The sequence below is a fragment of the Mizuhopecten yessoensis genome, unplaced genomic scaffold (genome assembly GCF_002113885.1).
Source record: "Mizuhopecten yessoensis strain PY_sf001 unplaced genomic scaffold, ASM211388v2 scaffold10483, whole genome shotgun sequence".
In the NCBI taxonomy this organism is placed as follows: Eukaryota; Metazoa; Mollusca; class Bivalvia; order Pectinida; family Pectinidae; genus Mizuhopecten; species Mizuhopecten yessoensis.
In genome coordinates, this window is record NW_018408569.1 from 220,608 (window position 1) to 234,273 (window position 13,666).

The 13,666-nt window shown below is 37.4% G+C and overlaps 1 protein-coding gene across 2 annotated transcripts in view; it reads right to left on the reverse strand.

The window, feature by feature from the left end:
* LOC110460823 (solute carrier family 23 member 1-like) overlaps positions 1–11,370 on the reverse strand; it is a 100,570-nt gene extending 89,200 nt beyond the window's left edge. Inside the window, exon 1 of one of the 2 annotated variants that reach the window (XM_021513991.1) lies at positions 11,344–11,370. In XM_021513991.1, coding sequence (XP_021369666.1) covers positions 11,344–11,369 — 26 coding nt within the window. In that variant the 5' untranslated portion in view covers position 11,370. Of the gene's footprint in view, positions 1–4,926; positions 5,147–11,343 lie in introns of those variants that run through there. The other variant, XM_021513989.1, reaches the window with a different exon arrangement.
* Positions 11,371–13,666: the final 2,296 nt, after the last annotated feature.

Sequence of the window (13,666 nt, forward strand, 5' to 3'; positions counted from 1 at the left end):
AGTGTCTGTATCTTCAGTGTCTGTATCATGTCAGTGTCTGTATCGTCAGTGTCTGTATCATGTCAGTGTCCGTATCGTCAGTGTCTGGATCGTCAGTGTCGGGATCGTCAGTGTCTGGATCGTCTGTATTGTCATTGTCTGTATCGTCAGTGCAAACAATGTGCCTGGAATAAAATTCAGCTACATTTTTGCTTCTTACGATGGATACGCGTTATGCGTGGCGGAGAGAGAAACGTCAAAAAAGACTAATGCGATCATATCACAGACCATAGTAAATATTTGGTGACTGTACGATAGCTTTCAATCTCTAAAGCGGATGTTGAGATTCCCACTTTAGCCCTTCCGACCTTCATAGTAAGCGTTCTTAAACGACGAAATATCACGTAGCGCCGATCTCAATTTACAGTTGGGAAATGATTGAAAAATTAAGCTAACTTGATTCATATCAGCACTTCATGTATTTCAAATCCTTTGTTACTCGTACATTTATGTTCAGTTTTAGGATGCAATTAAGTTTAAAAAAAACGTAATAAATAAAGTAAAATGTTCATTTACAATCTTCAATGATATTGGCCTTTGATGAAGGAACTTGATACCGACAATAGGTAAAAGATGTTCCTACAGAACATGACACGGACGACCTTAAGCACTAGCAGGCCCAAAACCTTCTTATACAAGTCCAGTCCTAGCAGGCCCAAAACCTTCATTTACTAGTCCAGTCCTAACAGGCCCAAAACCTTCATTTACAAGTCCAGTCCTAACAGGCCCAAAACCTTCATTTACAAGTCCAGTCCTAGTAGGCCCAAAACCTTCATTTACAAGTCCAGTCCTAACAGGCCCAAAACCTTCATTTACAAGTCCAGTCCTAGTAGGCCCAAAACCTTCATTTACAAGTCCAGTCCTAACAGGCCCAAAACCTTCATTTACAAGTCCAGTCCTAACAGGCCCAAAACCTTCATTTACAAGTCCAGTCCTAGTAGGCCCAAAACCTTCATTTACAAGTCCAGTCCTAACAGGCCCAAAACCTTCATTTACAAGTCCAGTCCTAACAGGCCCAAAACCTTCATTTACAAGTCCAGTCCTAGTAGGCCCAAAACCTTCATTTACAAGTCCAGTCCTAGCAGGCCCAAAACCCTCATTAACAAGTCCAGTCCTAGCAGGCCCAAAACCTTCATTTACAAGTCGAGTCCTAGCAGGCCCAAAACCTTCATTTACAAGTCGAGTCCTAGCAGGCCCAAAACCTTCATTTACAAGTCCGGTCCTAGCAGGCCCAAAACCTTCTTTTACAAGTCCAGTCCTAGCAGGCCCAAAACCTTCATTTATAAGTCCAGTCCTAGCAGGCCCAAAACCCTCATTAACAAGTCCCGTCCTAGCAGGCCCAAAACCTTCATTTACAAGTCGAGTCCTAGCAGGCCCAAAACCTTCATTTACAAGTCGAGTCCTAGCAGGCCCAAAACCTTCATTTACAAGTCCATCCTAGCAGGCCCAAAACCTTCATTTACAAGTCCAGTCCTAGCAGGCCCAAAACCTTCATTTATAAGTCCAGTCCTAGCAGGCCCAAAACCCTCATTAACAAGTCCAGTCCTAGCAGGCCCAAAACCTTCATTTACAAGTCCAGTCCTAGTAGGCCCAAAACCTTCATTTACAAGTCCAGTCCTAGCTGGCCCAAAACCTTCTTTTTCAAGTCCAGTCCTAGCAGGCCCAAAAGCCTCTTTTACAAGTCCAGTCCTAGGAAGCCCAAAAGCCTCTTAATAATTTGCATCGATGCAATCTTTAGCAAAAAGGTTAACTAATGATGCCATAGGAAAGACGGTTTAATAAATAATTCCGTCGAGGACCAATTACTCAGCAGTGGGATTGAAGTCTATATTTCAGACCTATCAACGTTTTCGATGTAAGGACATTCTGGAAAAGAAATGCGTTGGATTGAAAGAAAATCCCTCAAAATCTGTTCTTATATTTAATTAAAACGCCCAACATGGGCATGATTTAATTCCCGGAAAACAGTCAGCGGTCTATTGAGAAGATGTTAGAGCAAAATTTTCATGTACAAATTATGGTAGATTATAAAGTTCATTTATTGATAATAAATCGACATTGATTTAAAATATTATAGGTATTTCGTAGTCAGTCTTGACCCTGTACACTTCTTATATATTGTATTTCTATCAGATGTTATACATAATGATATTCAAATAAAGACGCTAAAACGAAACAACAACAAACACAAAAGACAACACCACAGTGTAAACAAAACTCGAACTCTAACTCATATTCTAGGGTAGGATATGGACAAAGTAAAGATTTACATTGAGATTTTGAAAAGTACACAGAGATAAAAGACCAGGAGTATCGGAAGGGTAAGTGCCTTCTGCCTCATCGACAACAGCTGACGTTTAAATCTACATGTCGGTCAAATACAGGTTAGTGCCTTCTGCCTCGTCGACAACAGCTGGCGTTTAAATCTACATGTAGGTCAAATACAGGTAATGTAACGTCCTCATACCGCCGAAGTGACAACGAATCAGTTAATAGGTCACGCCAATGAACATAATAAATAATATCAAAACATAGACATTAACGTACGGACTTCTATACTATTATATTACTTTAAATCAACCCAACCTTCGAAACGGATACGAAGTCTCTTTTAACCTCTGACAATCATAAAAAAATATAGATGCACCTCCTCCTGTTTGACAACTGTACCCAGCAAATTGTTGTAATTGTGTTAGGAATTAGACTTAACACGTTTAAACCAGGGATGTGTAGTGGACCTGGTTTAAACATAGGACTAACTTTACAATGAAGATCTACCATTCACTCACTAAAATGTTGTAAACATTTTAAAGCCACTCCACGGAGAAAAGCAGTAGGTACTATAAGGATAACTTCAGTCAACAAAGCCTTACACATATAGCCAAATACAAATGCCTTTACTGTTTAAATATTGGTATAAATCAAAGGAAACTAGCTTCAATTACACACACCTTGTAGTAACAGACCTATTTATGTTCTTTACTGTAGGTAAGGTCTCTGGTTACCAAACATTGACCGATTATCTGTTAGATGATAGTTCCTCTATACTTTGAACCGACCTTGAATTCAATCCTGTTATTCTAATATTTATGTACATCGTCTAATAGAAATATTTCATAATAGTTTTGGGAATCTCAAAACAACACCCAGCACCATGTTCAGTTTTATGTGATATGCTTATAGTTTGGATCATGTTCGGCATGCAGGACTAATAAAAAGATACTAAAAACTAATGTGAGTCTCTGGCCTATAGTTTAGCTCGATTGAATGATTATGTCACACCGTCATCAACAAGGCTACGTTTAAAACACCAAGCCTTGAAATAAAACAGCTAATACTGTACTACCTTGTTTATTTGTACTTTGGCCATTAACATTCCCTCTGTATCTAACTGACATTTCTTATAAGCTTGTTAATTTGTTCCTGAATGTTTGATAACGATACATCAATTTACTACTCGGATAGCTCACCAGCATCTACTGAGACATTTATAAACATCGACTTATATCGAATACAATTTTGGACTGATACATGTAGTTGGCTTGTATAATTTACTTTTTCCACAAAGCTGTCACCATCTCAAACATAAATGCTATACCTTCGATTTAATGTTAATATGCGATTTTGTCGATAATGGTAGGGAATAAAAACAACAATAACAATAACTAGTTAATGCTCAGCACATATAAAAACTGCATTTGTATTTGTAAAAGTGCTCTGAAACATATCAGGATGCTCCGCAAATAAAAAATGAATTGAAAAAAAACATTTTATATTTCTTTCATTGCTCTTTTATTGTTTGTCTTTTAGAGAAAAAAAATACATATATAAAAGCTACACATATCGTTACAGGAATGCCAAATTACACAAGCAGAAACATTCTTGACTTACGAAACCGGTAGGAACAGATATCACTAAGACATAGGAAACAGACTCATTCCGTAACGTTCACCGAGTTTTCTGGTGACGAGACTATGACTTATTCGTGGTAATCTTTTACAGGATCATTAACACGTAGTCATTATTCATTCTATCCCGTTAAAACCATAATTCATTCATGTCAATAAACATGTACAATCATTACAGACATTTGATTTTGATGATTGGGGATTCCATTTCTTATTCATCTGTTTTCAATGTACTGAAAGACATACTAATACTACTCAGAGACCTACCCAAATATATCTCCTTAAGTGTTGATAATTATTGACATAACAGACCAATACTCCTGTCCAGGAGAACATCGACATATTTATCAAACGTACATGTACGTGCCGAGTTCTAGTAGGTATACATACACACATGTATAAGATTGTTTACCTTTATCAGTCTGTATTTTCTCGTTCTTTCTTTACTTTACTTTAAAGTTAATTTTGCTCCAAATTCGCCTCAATTTTATTTAGCACTGGTATATACTATTGTTTAAACTTGTGTTCTATAGGTTTAGTTTATGGCAATGATTAAACCAAGCAGCTAAGGCAAAACAATAAAGTGTTTTTTACCTGAACGTCAATTGGATGAACTGCTTTTGTTTATCTCTTGACCTGGACGTCCATCGGACTGACCAGTTATATTAAGTGGTGATCTCAGACATCGACGTCAAAAAACGGACACAAAGTGACGGCCAAAAACCAAAGCGTCGAGCATACCTATAAGATTGGCCGCCGTACAACTGAACAGTCATGGGACGACTACGTAGGTTCTAGACCCTTAAATTCCATGGACACAGGCATTTACTGACTCATTTCCTTTGATAAAAATGCAAGTCAGCTTATTTCTTAGAAATTTTCTATGTATGATGAAAATTATAACATGTTATTAAAAATCACACCTCTGTTCAGTTCAGCTTGAATCTTAAAAGTTTCTATTGATGAACAAGTGGCTTACCGTGTGGTCTCCATACAGTAGCCGTCATTGACCACGTACACGTCGTGCTTAGTCTGCTTCATGGCTCTGTTATGGTAACATTGAGTATCTGACCAAGCCAGCTTGTTATGTGACAGGACAATTACCTGTCAACGTTTAACATCACACGTGTGTCAGGTCTACGTTCTCAGAGCACGCATTAATAAACATCACACGTGTGTCAGTTCTACGTTCTCAGAGCACGCATTAAAACACATAGGCGTTAGGTACAAGACAGGTAATGTATGCCGTCGCATTAAATTTCCTCGTATGACGTGATTTCACCCATCATTGGAAACAAACCATCGTTTATATGAATAAAACATTATCATTAATGATGTAAATGACATAATGGATCATGTGTAGACTTTTTGTTATGGTTTTTGCGAGACTTTGATCAGGTACACATACGCAACCAAACTATAGCATTGTTAAAGGCTGCGACAAATCTATAGTGTACGAGGTCTGAAATATCAAATTTCGTCTTTACTCATTCTTCAGTCACTCTTTGTGTGCTTAGCAAATTCATGTATGTGCAATGGTCGTTTGAATAAAAAAATGAATTGAAAATTGTCTTTTTAGATTATTTTCGTAAAAGTGAACGGATAGCAATGTATAGCCTCTGACGGAGAAGTCATTAATCTACACTAATGCGATAGAGGTTTATCCATTAAGATAGCAGTAGCGAGCCTATGGCGGGGAAATCCTTAATCTACACTAATGCGATAGAGGGTTATCCATTAAGATAGCAGTAGAGAGCCTTTGGCGGGGAAATCCTTAATCTACACTAATGCGATAGAGGGTTATCCATTAAGATAGCAGTAGAGAGCCTTTGGCGGGGAAATCCTTAATCTACACTAATGCGATAGAGGGTTATCCATTAAGATAGCAGTAGAGAGCCTTTGGCGGGGAAATCCTTAATCTACACTAATGCGATAGAGGTTTATCCATTAAGATAGCAGTAGAGAGCCTTTGGCGGGGAAATCCTTAATCTACACTAATGCGATAGAGGTTGGTCCACCAGGATAGCAGTAGAGAGCCTCTGGCGGGGAAATCCTTAATCTACATTAATAAGATAGAGGTTGGTCCACCAGGATAGCAGTAGAGAGCCTCTGACGAGGAAATCCTTAATCTGCACTAATGCGATAGAGGTAGAGAGCAGTAGAGAGTCTAAGACGGGGAAGTCCTTAATCTACACTAGTACGATAGAGGTTTATTCGTTAGGATAGCAGTAGAGAGCCTCTGGCAGGGACGTCCTTAATCTACACTAGTACGATAGGGGTTTATTCGTTAGGATAGCAGTAGAGATCCTCTGGCAGGGACGTCCTTAATCTCCATTAATAAGTTAGAGGTTCGTCCACCAGTATAGCAGTAGATAGCCTCTGACGAGGAAATCCTTAATCTGCACTAATGCGATAGAGGTAGAGAGCAGTAGAGGGGCTAAGACGGGGAAGTCCTTAATCTACACTAGTACGATAGAGGTTTATTGGTTAGGATAGCAGTAGAAAGCCTCTGGCAGGGACGTCCTTAATCTACATTAATAAGTTAGAGGTTGGTCCACCAGTATAGCAGTAGAGAGCCTCTGACGAGGAAATCCTTAATATACACTAATGCGATAGAGGTTGGTCCACCAGGATAGCAGTAGAGAGCCTCTGACGAGGAAATCCTTAATCTACACTAATGCGATAGAGGTAGAGAGCAGTAGAGAGTCTAAGACGGGGAAGTCCTTAATCTACACTANAAAGAGGTAGGTCCACCAGTATTCAACCCCAGTTGTTAGAAATTTTTAGATATCTTGGTTTAACGATACAGATTATTTATTTGATTTAATTTTCATTTTTTATTTTTTTTTTACATTTGTTTGTTCTCTCACATTCCGTCACTAAAAAATTATGTCTTTAAAAAACCAGAAAAAAACCCAGAAAATGAGTTGCAGATGATTAAAGAAGAAAAGGATTACTTACACCAAATATACATTTGTTGTTTGGTGGTGATTACCCCATTTCCCGCTTTGAGGACGTGATCCTACTTCAATTTGAACTAAATTCAAACGGCAGATGTCATTGATAACGCAGCAGACGTTTATCCTTCAGGAACACCTGGTCTTATTTTACGGTCTCAAAGTTTTATCAATATAGTAGAATGCTTCATATTTCTACAAAACATACCTGGACGTTTTATTTCTTACCCTCCGTCCTGCCCCTAATTGTTGCTAATGTTTTCGTTGTACTATAGGCTAACAACGATTGTACACAAAAATATACCCTGCATGAGTGAACAGTGATATCGAGAAACTTTTTATATTCGTAGTATTGTTAATATAAAAGAGTAATAATGTTGTGTATTTGTACGAGTTTTCTTTTCAAAAGAATACAAAAAGCATTCGCGCTAGGTCACAGTGTGTGTTTACTACAATTAGTCAATTGGTGACAAATGATATGGTGAGATTACGTTAACTAGATCATACGGTGCAAACAGTACGAGTTACCGTCCATAGACAGACACAGTGAGATAACGTTAACACTGTTATACGCTAAAACAAGTACAGTATAGTACTCACAGACAGATTCAATATGATAACATTCACTGGGTCAGACGGTAGATTCAGTGCTGGGTAGATACAATAGGATAACATGAACTAGGTCAGACGGTCGATTCAGTGCTTGGTACTTTCCATAGACAGATACGATGAGATAACGTTAATTAGGTCAGACGGTAGATTCAGTGCTGGGTACCGTCCATACACAGAAACGATGTGATACATTGTAACGTTAATTAGGTCAGACGGTAGATTCAGTGCTGGTACCGTCCATAAACCCATACAATTGGATAACATTAACTAGGTCAGACGGAAGAATCAGTTCTTGGTATCGTCAATAGAAAAATACCATGGGATAACATTAACTAGGTCAGACGGAAGAATCAGTGCTTGGTATCGTCCATAGAACAATACAATGGGATAATATTAACTAGGTCAGACGGTAGAATCAGTGCTGGGTACTGTCCATAGACGAAAACAATGAGATAACGTTAATTAGGTCAGACGGGGAGATGCAATGCTGGGCCCCGTCCATACACAGATAAAATGGGATAACATAAACTAGGTCTGACGGTAGATTCGGAGTTGGGTACCGCCCATAAACAGATACAATTGGATAACGTTAACTAGGTCAGACGGAAGAATCAGTGCTGGGTACTGACCATAGACAAATACAATGGGATAACGTTAATTAGGTCAGACGGGGAGATGCAATGCTGGGCACCGTCCATAGACATATACAATGGGATAACATTAACTAGGTCTGACGGTAGATTCGGAGTTGGGTACCGTCCATAAACAGATACAATTGGATAACGTTAACTAGGTCAGACGGAAGAATCAGTGCTGGGTACTGTCCATAAACAGATACAATTGGATAACGTTAACTAGGTCAGACGGAAGAATCAGTTCTTGGTATCGTCAATAGAAAAATACCATGGGATAACATTAACTAGGTCAGACGGTATATCAAGTCATGGGTACTGTCCATAGAACAATACAATGGGATAATATTAACTAGGTCAGACGGTTAATTCATTGCTGGGTACCGTCCGTACACCGATACAATGGGATAACATTAACTAGGTTAGACGGGAAATTCAGTTTGGGGTTATGTCCATAGACAGATACAATGTGATCATAATAACTAGGTCATACGGTAGAATCAGTGCTTGATATCGTCCATAGAAAGACACAATAGGATAACATGAACTAGGTCAGACTGTAGATGCAGTGATTGGTACCGCCCATAGAAAGTTTACTTAGAATTTAGGGAAAAGTATTCACGGATACCAAATCTATTTATGGTACAGTGGTAATATTTCTGTTCATTTCTAAGTGTTGTCGTCAATTGACTTGGTCAGACGATACTTTAAGTATCTCAGCTCTTTGATAGTGGAAAGCCATCGATTGGTTGTGGGGTGGCTCACGTTGGTTATGAATTTTCCAATAATCAGATTTTTTTTGTACTGTACTTGCCCTCTTTATCAATTTCCCCATGGGACACTATCATATTGCACTTGACGGCTCAGGAAAAATACAACCAAGATAGGTAAAATGATCCAAGCTTAGTAAAACCCTGTATTACTAGTTGTATGTTATTAGGGGTATTCATGAAATCATTGGAACTTTTATCTTTAGAAACTCATTTGTGTCACTCATGTTTATATGTCCGGTAAATATTTTAGCCAGACAATAAGCTTAATCTATAAAATCCTGTCTTGACATAACAGACTATTTGTGGCATTTAATCAATAGTTGGGATCTCGTTTATGAACGTTTCTTTTTTCTTTTTACAATAAATAAAAATCCTTCGTTACATTCAATGGAAGTGCGACTATTTCTTTCGTTAATACCATTGGGTTTGTGCAAAGAAATAGATAAAGCCACAAAAATGTTGTTTTATGTTAATGATTAAAACGATTATTTGTAACAAACTTCAGAATGATGACCTGTAAAGTTAAGTTTACTCCGAATGCATTATCAGTAGAGCCTTCTAGTGACTAGCAGAACATGTCTAATAGTTTTTTAAATGATAAACATGAACGCATACGGTTAACGTGAAACTATTGATGGTGGTTGGTATAGGTGGTGGTGATATGTTAAGGCGATGTATAGCTAAATAAAAATTGTCGGTAGAAAATCAACTGACCTCTCTGGGTTTGGTTTGGTTTAGTATTGTTTAACGTCCTATCAACAGCTATGGTTATTTAAGGACGGGACCTCTCTGGAAGTTTACCAGTTTTCTTGAACACCCGTAGTTACAACTGTTTAAACAAAAAATATTGGGTTTCGTAATTTTACTTCAAGCTATGACAGGATAGTATGGAATCTTTTAGAACTAGTGTTTAATTATCAAGCGTATTAAGTTTTAGATTATTCTATGTTAAAGACATACGTCAGTGATTTAAATTTTTAAAAACAATAGGACTTTTTTCATTTGAACATGTTTCAGTTAATGCTTGATTTTAAATGATATTCATGGCATTTGTAGCTTAATATTGTTATGCTTTGTTTTAATATTTCGACGCTCCCTTCAACCTGTAAATCTCTAAATGACTATGTATTGGAATCCTTCATTGTTATTTACCTATAAAGAAAAGATAACCTGTGAACACGCACAATTGGTAAATTTGTATCACAATGATGTTTATCTTTACAAACTATTTAGTAAGTGATGTTCTGACAGTAAAATCAAGTTACTGCTTTACGATACACTGTAACTAGATTCAGGTGTCGACAATTGGTGAGTTGTCCTCAATGATAAGACTTCAGACCTGGGGTGACTGGTCTGGTGATACATATTACTACTTTATTCTTTACATACACAGCTACAATATAACCTCTGTTAGACTGTAAATCCTCTTAGAACATACTGGATATTATAATTGGATTTGGAATCATCTTTGAACATATTGAGTTTGCTGTATGTATAACATAATGTACGTATCATGGCATAAATCAAATATCCCGAGGACAAATTAACCAGGTATACTTATACAGGATAAACGAGTGTACATAGAATTCATATTCAGTATGTGTTAAATACAATTATTGTTTTAAACCGAGTTGTTCGTAATCTTTCTAAATTGTACATTGGAATTTAACAAGGAGATCTACGAGGACATGGATTACTTTACAATCTAGAAAATGTATTCATAATGTAAATCATTTAGATGTATTGACTAAGTATTTCGTTAATTGTGTAAAGGTTGACATAGTGACATACCACAACAAGCGTCCGGAAGAACATTAAAAACATGTTGGGTGTCGATATCACTAAGGGCTCGTGTTTAAAAAAAGGTCAATAAAGCCTAAGTGTAGTGTACCAATGGTAAATCCTATCGGGGACGAGTGTGTGTGCGTGGGTGGCTGGGGGAGTAGTTGACACATATGTAGGTTACACACCGATCTATACATACCCAGTGGCAGTGAATGAACAATAGTGCTAATACACTGTAACGCTTCTACTAGTATACTTAGGCTCGGCTTAACTTTAATCCCACTTGACCGTTACGACACAACCAAACCCGATAAAGTGACCGGATCTATTTTTACCTTCTCTAGATCATTCACCTTGTTAAAACATATATAGTGCCATGTGATTATGATGTTCGTCAATACGGATTTAAAGTTAAAGCTAGCAATGGAACTACACATCGTTAAACTACCAAAGATGATCGTTCTATTATATACTTTATATGTATCCATATCTTCGGTCACGGAGTTTCATTCCGAAACAACTAAATACTATTAAAAAGAGTTGAATGTTAAAACCCTTGTTCCCGTATACATCATTCCAAAGTTGTCTTTTGTTAATACTGTCTGTTACATGTATATAACGATAAGGATATATTTACCTAACAACGGATACGTTCACCTCCATGTCCTCCGCGATCTTTCTGATTGTAATCAGTCAGAGAAAGTCTAAGTCTTACCTACTGAACAGCGTGTACGGTCTTGTTTTCCCGAGATACGTCGATTAGATATTGTCCTCACCTATCATATATCTTACCTGTAAGGCCACCTGTGCGCGGTACATTCGATTTCAATGTTATCTATAACCTTTAATTGAAAATTAAAATATAGGAATGATAAGTATTATTTTTTATATTTTAGTATACATGTTGATGTTGTTTATGTGACTATAGGGATTTTAAAACAATATGTTTTGAGGACAAAGGACGTTGAAAACAAACATATAGAAGACTATTCTGGACAACATGTGGCAGGTGAAGGTTGAAATATACAGTGCAGTGAAGAGGAAACAAGTCACATAACCACATAGTGTGGAACTTGATACACTAATTGTATTGTGTTAACATGTACAGAATACGACGATTTTTCTTTGGTCAATTTGCTTCATATCTTGCTCATAGCACGTACAACTGTGTCAATGATACACCGAACTAGGTACTGTCGTGATTTGTACATTGTACAAGTTTTCGTAATGAAACAATTGTATTTGTACAAAATGAGTTGGTGCACCGTATCCTAAGTCTTCTCTACGTCATTCAATCCATTGGGCCTTGGAACGGGACAAGAGGGTACAACAACTGCATTTTGAAGCTGAAGTATTTTTGCATTAAACGTCTTATGGTTGTAACGATTATGTTCTCCCTTTAAGCTCGACTTTTGCTGTAAAAAATCCTTGCCCCTCGAAATGAGTGTGTGCACCCAGTGCAAAATATCAATAACCTTTTACAATTATGACGAAAAGAAATATGAGTTAGAATTGTTCTTGGTACAATTGTATATAAAGTAAAAGATAACACAAGATATGGCGAACCAACTTATATTATCCTGAGAAGCGTCATACCCATGCACAAGAACACGCTTTCCTGACTAGTATGTGAGTTCAAACACGTATTGTTTGCTTTCGAAAAGTTCACCGACAGCCCCGAACTCTATGAGTATCGGTGACAGGCACTGTCCGACCGTATCTATGGCAGGTTACGGTAGTGACTGTTTACTAGTACTTAGCATCAATAGCCTTTGCTGAACACAATCCTGTTAGAATTTTATTCAAAAGCATACTGATGTGCTGTACAAAACTATAACCGTAATAGCGTCAAGTTCAATATTTCTAACACGAAAGACGTGTTTATTTTGTTGTTCGCGTGTGTGCTATACACCTGTATGTGTATGTCCTATTTTATTACCTGGTTTTATATGTTATGATCTTTTGAATAATTGAGTGACGTACAAAGAGAACCCGCTTTAGACTAATAACCGGCTGCCATAATGAAAATGGGGGCGGATGTTACGCTACGATTTCTCACCCGACATGACTTTTCACCTCGGTGAGAAATCGTGCTGGGGTGAGAAATTGTAACGTTGCAGAACGTTTATTTACAGAGATACTTGGTATATTTAAACAGAAATTATACTGTGTTAAAATTGATTTTTCAATCTGGTATTCACTATTTAGAAGGGAGAACTAGGTTTTTCCGTTCATGTTAATTATCATTATACGATTGATAAATTGATGTTATTATGTGCGGTTTGATCCCTATATATATCGTTGATATACATGAAGCGATCCAATACAACAAAAACTCTGCAAAATTTACATACATGTTCGTTTTTTTTGCAGAAACATGAGCAATGTGACTTTCAACCCGTTTAATAACATAGAACAACTTAGAAGTGATGCTTCATCAGTGGTTGAAAACAACTCCTAAATGGACGCCAAGCGGAAAACCTCTTTTTCTCGTCAAGTGAATTTACCTATCCTTTCCGAAATGTATCCAATCTTTGTTTTATCAATTGTGTGTTAAGCATGGTATTTTTGTCACGCGATGACAATTATGATATCATCGTCGAGAGATATCACCTTCCGTACTGTCAGGTGATATATAACCACTGTTTCGATGTTGTCACCACTTAGCAAACTGACCAGAAGTGGACCATTTGACAACGAGGAAGCTTGTTTCACTGCACAACGAGGCAGGAGAGTGTATCAAGTGACAAGTCAGGTGATTACCAGTATTCCCTGGATGTCAAATGATACAACCTCTTTTCTCGTTGTTAATTGAAACAAGCTTCCTCTTCGTCAAATGAACAATGCTTTGTCTCAATGCCAAAAATAATTAAAAAAATGCCTCGTTAATCACTCCGTCATTTTTTTTGTCTGTTTCTGTCTAACTCAGTGACTTTTTAATTGAAAACAAAACCAAACAA